We start from the raw sequence: 6,745 nt of genomic DNA on the forward strand, positions 1-6,745 counted from the left end.
AGTATCTGAGTGAATTCCAAAATATTGATTGTAGTTGACTCTGGGTGGTGGGATTCTTTGGGTAATTAGTTATACAGATTATTTATATAGCTTTTTTCCTAAGCTTTCGTCAAGGAAGTAAGTTCTACTGAGGTAAACGAAACATTACCATCTCTTCCAGAATGATTCCAGCTTCCTCAGTACACTTCACGAAGTCTACCTGCAGGTTCTGACCAAGAACAAGGACAACCACAACTTATGACTGGAGCAGAATAAATCCGAAGGCAGAATGTCGACCTCAAAAACAAATAGGCCTCGTCATGGAAACTTCTAAACAGAACACTGAGTTTTGAGAATCCTGAAATTGAGCCTATGAGAAAGAGACTCATTCTTTAAGAATGTTTTCCAAGTGACATTCTCAGTGATAATGGAGGTTTCACTGTGAAGCATCACCAGCAGACCTTTGTTTTGACAAAAAAAAAAAAAAAAAAAAACCAACAACAACCATTGTGTTAAGTTGTGTGGGTGTTTTCATCAGCTCTAAGAAAGGATGTGAAATAAGGAATCTGGTTTTCAGTTGCTTTCACACTCAAGGTCTTAGGGAGGAGGAGTCAACAGCCTTGCAGCAGAGTTCAGCCCAGCCCGCGCCCCTTCCCCTGCTGCTCCTCCTAGAAATTTGAGCCTTAGGCTTATGGTCAAGTTCTGAACAGAGCAGAACTCAGCTCTGTGCAAAGTACCTTTGAGTTTTAAGGATCAGAGTTTAAGTTGGCAAATTAGGACTGGTTTGTTCAAGCGAAGTACATTTTTATGAATGCCCCATTTGGGCCTTAAAAGTTCTGAAATTTCTCAGTTGTGTTTTGTTCGTAAGTGTCCCCAGAGCGGCCATGCAGCAGGCTCCCAGGGCAGAGATACCATGTGACTAGGGCCACGCCAGGCTCTGTGATGGTATGGGAGTGGCATGTCACACCTTTGAAGCAAAGGCTGGGGCTGGTAAAGACTGAATTCGATCAGAAACCTTCACTGTAAGTTAAACTCTTGAGTGGTTTTGAAAATGTTTTGTGTGAAGTGTAGCCTTATTTTCCTTTTCTGTCTAAACACAGAAGTCCTTGTTGATTGTTTTCCTTAACACTTTGACAAAAGGACCAGTGGACCAATCTAACAAAGCCATTCTGGTTCCATTCCTCGAGTCTACTGAGAGTAGTTTTAAAGCTATGCAGAAAAGGGAGCTGTTATTCACACTGCCCTTACTTTAATATAGAATATGGAGTTAAAAACAAAGTGTGAAATTCAGAACTTTACCAATGTATTCCTAGGCTGTGAGTACTTTCGCAGCCCAAAGTGTGAAAATATGTAAAGATGCTTTGTTATGCTGCTATTGACCTGCCATGATTTATATTTATTCTTTTATGGCATGTAATGGTGATTAGTAATATTTTAATGTAGATTTTGATTTATTTCGGCAATAGTAATTTTAAGATACTCTTTGAATGAAAGTGTCTTCGTTTCTATGATACAGATCATTTTGTAGTATTTAACCAATTAAGATGCACTGCTTACTTTTCTGAGCACTATTTAATGATGGGGTAAAAACCCAGTTGGCTCAACCAGCTAGCATAAGGATTAGCTGTGAATAATGCTGATGGATGTGGTGGTTCCTCGGGAACAATCATTTAAGCTTTAATGGTAACTCAATCATAAATCCATAGATTTTTTTTTTTCCTAGCTGAGATTTTAGAAAATTACTTGTGAATTACATGCTTGTTTTAGTTTGGTCTTAGTTTTTTTAGCATAACGAATACTTTGATTGGCTTTCGTTAATCTAAACATGCTTCCTGGGCAGTTTTCTGCTTATCAATGTAGTGTCTTGCTGTCTACGTAGTTATTTGTGAATTGTGCAGAAGTCAGGGAAGCTTATAAGTTCTCATACTTGATGGAAAAGAGTTTGTTTTCAAAGGTAGTGTGTAAATCCAGCAACCAAAAATGAATTGCTCATACATCACCCAGGAAGGAGAATGTCGAAGTAAGATCCAGAGTGTTGCTTACACCAGGAGATGGTGTCGGGGGAGCGACGTGACTGTTCTCAGAAAACAGGTTTGCTCGCACCCCCAGTGTGGTTTCGGTGGGCTTTGGTACACGGAAGAGTCAAGGGATTCTTGTAATAGACATTTGACTTGAAATGATTTGAGTATGTGTAATATTATGAAAGAGTTAAGAGAGAATATCCTAAAGAGGGTCGGTAATCAAATCTGTTAATTTTCACCATTTCATCCAAGGAAAGAATATGATAGGCAGGAAAGAGAATCTATGATAAGTTTTCCTTAGTGGGAAAATAAACTTTGAAGTGCCCAAGTCATGGAGACTTGGAAAGGGTCAACCTCTTTCACCTCCCAGATTTATGTATTCAAAGGATTTACTTAAAATTCAGAAGCCAGAAGTTCGTCATGATTACCAGGAGGTTCGGGCCAGAATGAGTCCCTGAAAAGTCAGGCCAAGCCTGACTCGTCGCGGTCGGATGACCCTGGCCCGAAAGTCACAGTTCAGTTGCCTTATTCCTCGGTCAGAGTTCCTATCCAGAACCTCACGCTAGCTTAGGTTGCATGTGTCCATACCGCCGTGACTTTACTGGAACCTTTGTTTCAAACCTTAGTTGAATCAAAGTGGACACCAAAACACAGAAGCTAGGTTTTGCAGTTAGACCCCCATGTCTGTCCGTGTACCCCACCCCCACCCCAGTGGGTGGCCCTGCTCTTTTGTTGTAGTTAACTGTCATGTCTCCTGGTAGACTCCTGCACCAGGATCCCAAACAGCCTTGTGCGTGCGCGGCACAGCTCCTCAGCGCGCATCCTTCCAGAGGCGTGCCAGGTGGGACTTCGAATACTAAGTTTTCAAGTGACTGTCCGTGTTAGAAGCAGCATTTCATACTGTGTGCATGGGAGTGTCCTCAGCTCACCTTGCAAGCCTTTGGGGTGGCCATCACAGAGTGGTGGTTTGCGAAGAGCCCAAATTCACGGATCCTCTGCTTAAGGCCGCACGGGCCTTGTTTAGAATGTGTCTGGCCCAATTTTGCATGTCAAGCATCTGTTCTTTTTCTGCCTAGGTTTCCTTGTAAAAATTATAAACCCTATCGAATCCTGTACTAGGTAGTATGTTTAAACCATGCAGCTTTATTACTCTCCCCACCCCACCCCCAAGAATGTAGTTTGAAGTTTTCTCATTTGGGTAGTAGAGGCCATAACTGCCATTGTATTACTAATAATGCAACATGAAATTGAAGGTGCCTAACTGCTTAAAAAACAAAATCAGCCATCACACAGTAACTGGGCAAAACGTAGAAACAGAGGAGTGAGAGGGGCACAGGCACAAGTGGGCCCAGTCCACAGGAGTGAGGACAAGGATCCCAGGGGCGTGTGTCCTGCCTTCTTGCTGCATATTTGCTGCTGAGCACATGTTTCATTGTCACCTATCTTTGGTTTTCTTCGGTTGTGTTCAAAGTACCTTCTGGAACCAATAGTGCCCTGCGTTTTCAGGTTGTATAAAATGTTAAGATCTAAATCAAGTAAAGCAACTTACACTGGGCTTTTTAAAAGCTGTGTTTGAGAACATTTCCCTGAGTGGGCCGGGGCCTCAAGGAGCCTGTTTTCCAGCAAATTCAGCAGGAGAGAGGTGTGCAATGTTTCATTCGGTTTTCTATTTGACATCTTCATTTGAAATGCTAAGATGCCATATCATTCACTTTGAATGGGGAAAACACAAAATTGTGTTTCCCTTTTATCTGTGTGATTCCTTAAGAAATGTGTTTTTAAAATATGTGTTCTCAGTGGTTTTTTATTCTGTATTACTGCTTTGGTCATGTGGCTCTCATGACTTTCAGTGCACCGGATTCTCAGTTCCCTGAAGTGTGGGGCTGAGCAGCTCTGGGTTTACAGCAAGATTTTTGTTCCATGAGCGCAATACTGCATCATTAACATTTTTAATGGTATGGATTTTATACCATCTGTGTATGTTTGCAAATATTAAGTTATTACATGTTTTCAAATGAGCATTTTTCATCCTAAATTTTATATGTTTGCAAATATATTTTTTTAATAAAAGTTCAAAACCCAGTTTTAGCACCTACTAAATTTTAATTGTGTTTTTATTTAATTTAGAGAAATGGAACTTCTAAATGCATTGCTACCCTTTGCCAGAACCTCACGCTGATGAGATGCAGTGAGGTGAGAGAACAAAGCTGCGGGAGAAGGCCGGTGTCTGCCCGTTTCCAGCCAGGGCCCAGCCACCTATGCCGCAGGCCACACGGATTCCCCGGCCCGAGGCCCCTGAGGGCCTGGCATCTGTGAGCGGCTGAGCACTTCCTTCCCTGGTAGCTAAACATCAAGTGTGTAACTGCTGCGAGTGGACAACTAAAGAGCTTCATCGACTCTTCTGTGGTTTACCCAGACAGGGTGCACTTCTAATCCCAGCCAAAAACACTGTTCTGTAGGAGACTGTACAGTCGGGGCCAGTTCCCACAGTTTGTCAATTCATGCATATCGGGCTATCACGTGCCAGGCATCTAGGATGACAAGGAAGAAAAGAAAGCGGGAGGAAACGAAAATCTGATCATTATGGGAAATAGAGAAAAGTTTCAAGGGGAAAAAAACGGTTAATCATCTCTCTCCCTAACAACTGTTGACATGTTAGTAATCCAAACAATTCTCCATAAAATGTTTGTTACACCTGCCTGCTTTCTCAGGGCAGAGCTTAAGCTAAAACCCACGCTTCAGGACCGTCATCATGATAGCTGCGTGCTCATTCAATACTTGAAGGGTGGTCGTCCCATTATTTTCTTGATCTTTGCAGCAAGCCATTTTAGGGAGAAGGAAACTGAGGCCGAGAGTGTCTGAGGTATGTGCCAAAGGTTGCTTCTGAAGCCAGCGCGGGGTCACAGACCTGAAACCAACAGGCCAGAGAGCTGGTCTAGAATTCCTTTCTTGGCTCTGCTGTCTCCATGATGGATGATCCTGGATTGCTTTTTTGTAGTTTCTTAGGTTACCACCGCTTATTAAAAGCTAGGGGTGTCTGCTCACCTACTGGTTTGCATGTGTCGGCACCCAGGAAACCAGGTAACTGGATTCATTGGAATTTCATGGAAAACGAAGGTCAGTGGGTCATGAGTAAGCTGTGGCAGATGGGATTTAGGTTTCTCCGCTGTCTCTAACGACTATTTCACTCGCTGTGTGTGGATCCTGGTTCGTAGATAAAAACCTGATCTTCGAGAAAAGTTGTGTGATCAGCCTCCTGAGGCTTCCAGCAAGCAGTGTTTGTCTCAGAGAGCTCTCGGGAGCCAGCCCGTGGAGAAGAAGCTAGAAATTCAGCAGCCATGTTGTGCCTCGAGGGAGGCCCACCTTTCCACGAAGCCACGTCCTTGGAAGGCGGAAGGGAAGGCCCGCGAGAGACTCGCTGAAGGCCTGACACTCACCCTCCATGTCCGCCTTTCAGACAGCACCTCCCGGCCTATCTGTGACAGGCTACGTGATGAGGCCTGGCGGGTTCCAAGATCCTCCACCTCTTCGAGCGGGCGAGACGCAGCGAGGCGAGGGGACAGCTGCCAGGCTCCCGCAGCCCGGCCCGTGGCGGACTGTGCCGGCCACACAGCAGGCCGCAAGCCCCCGCGGCTCCCCTGGCTTCACAGGCCACAGGAGCTGCCAGCTCCATGTCCGAGGGCTCTTGTGACGGTGGAGTGGCCTCAAAGGAGCCGAGGCAGAGTCGGTGTGACAGGCCTCATGAGCGACCGGCATCTCTCTGTCCCGGACATGTGTCCGGTGCTGGCGGCTCTGTCCACACGCTCACGTGAGCCCCCCACAGCCCCGGAGCGGTGACTCCGGTACACTCCCTGTCACCCGGGCAGGGGGTGTGGTGACACTGACGTCAGTCCGTCCATGGCTCCGAAACAGGCCCCAGGAGGCAGGCGCAGGAGGCAGGAACGGTTTCCCACCCGGTCTCTGCCACTCCCGAACAAGGAGTCGGGCGCTGCTGGGGCTGCCAAAGCACCCCCTGCGCTGCGAAGCCGCGGAGTGTCGGAAACAGAACCTGTACCCGGCCCCATCTTGACAGCCAAGCCCCGCGCTGTCTTCGTGTCTCTGAGGTGTCCCTGCCCCAGAGACGGCCCCCGCCCAGACCTCTCACAGGCTGGGCTCTCCCCCTGCATGGAGCGGGCTGACAGCCTCCCCGACCTGCTGACCCTGACTCTCCTGGGAGACCTCCAGGCTGAGGCCGGACCCCCACCCGGCAGCGGGCCCCCTGGATGGGGACGGGGAGGCTACCGATGAATGGAGTGCGGACAGTCGCCCCCCTCTAATGTGTGCCCGCACCAGGGGCTCCACCCCAGCAGGCACCTCGCCCCCTTTTTCAACAAATACTTTGTAACTCCTCCTTGCCTATCCCGACCTGGAATTCACGGAGAACGTAACCTCCGCCTGCACACACATTTTTTTTAAATATCCTAATTGTGATATAAAGGAGAAATCTAAATTTGCAATGAAATGCTCCCTACTAAATATGTAAATGTCTGGGGACAACGACGCAAATTCTCAAAATCTGTAGAGAGGCCCCGGCTTGCCTCCGACGCCTCTCCCCCCACCTCGCTCTGAAAGAAGGCTGCTCTCCCGCAGAGGGCCCATGCAGGGCCCGGCGCGCCCGGGAGCCAGCCTCCGCCAGCCCTCCATCACCCGCAGTGCCCTGACTCACTGTGCTTCTGCCCAGAAGGAAAGCGGAGAGCCCCTTCCGT

At 47.2% G+C, this 6,745-nt stretch overlaps 1 protein-coding gene across 1 annotated transcript in view; it reads left to right on the top strand.

The window, feature by feature from the left end:
* DCP1A (decapping mRNA 1A) overlaps window positions 1–1,697 on the top strand; it is a 53,118-nt gene extending 51,421 nt beyond the window's left edge. The window contains exon 10 of the mRNA XM_045807355.2: window positions 161–1,697. Coding sequence (XP_045663311.1) covers window positions 161–241 — 81 coding nt within the window. The 3' untranslated portion in view covers window positions 242–1,697. The remainder of the gene's footprint in view (window positions 1–160) is intronic.
* The last annotated feature ends 5,048 nt before the right edge of the window (window positions 1,698–6,745 follow it).

This window comes from Ursus americanus, chromosome 14 (assembly GCF_024610735.1).
Source record: "Ursus americanus isolate L20-20 chromosome 14, mUrsAme1.1.p, whole genome shotgun sequence".
Classification (NCBI taxonomy): Eukaryota; Metazoa; Chordata; class Mammalia; order Carnivora; family Ursidae; genus Ursus; species Ursus americanus.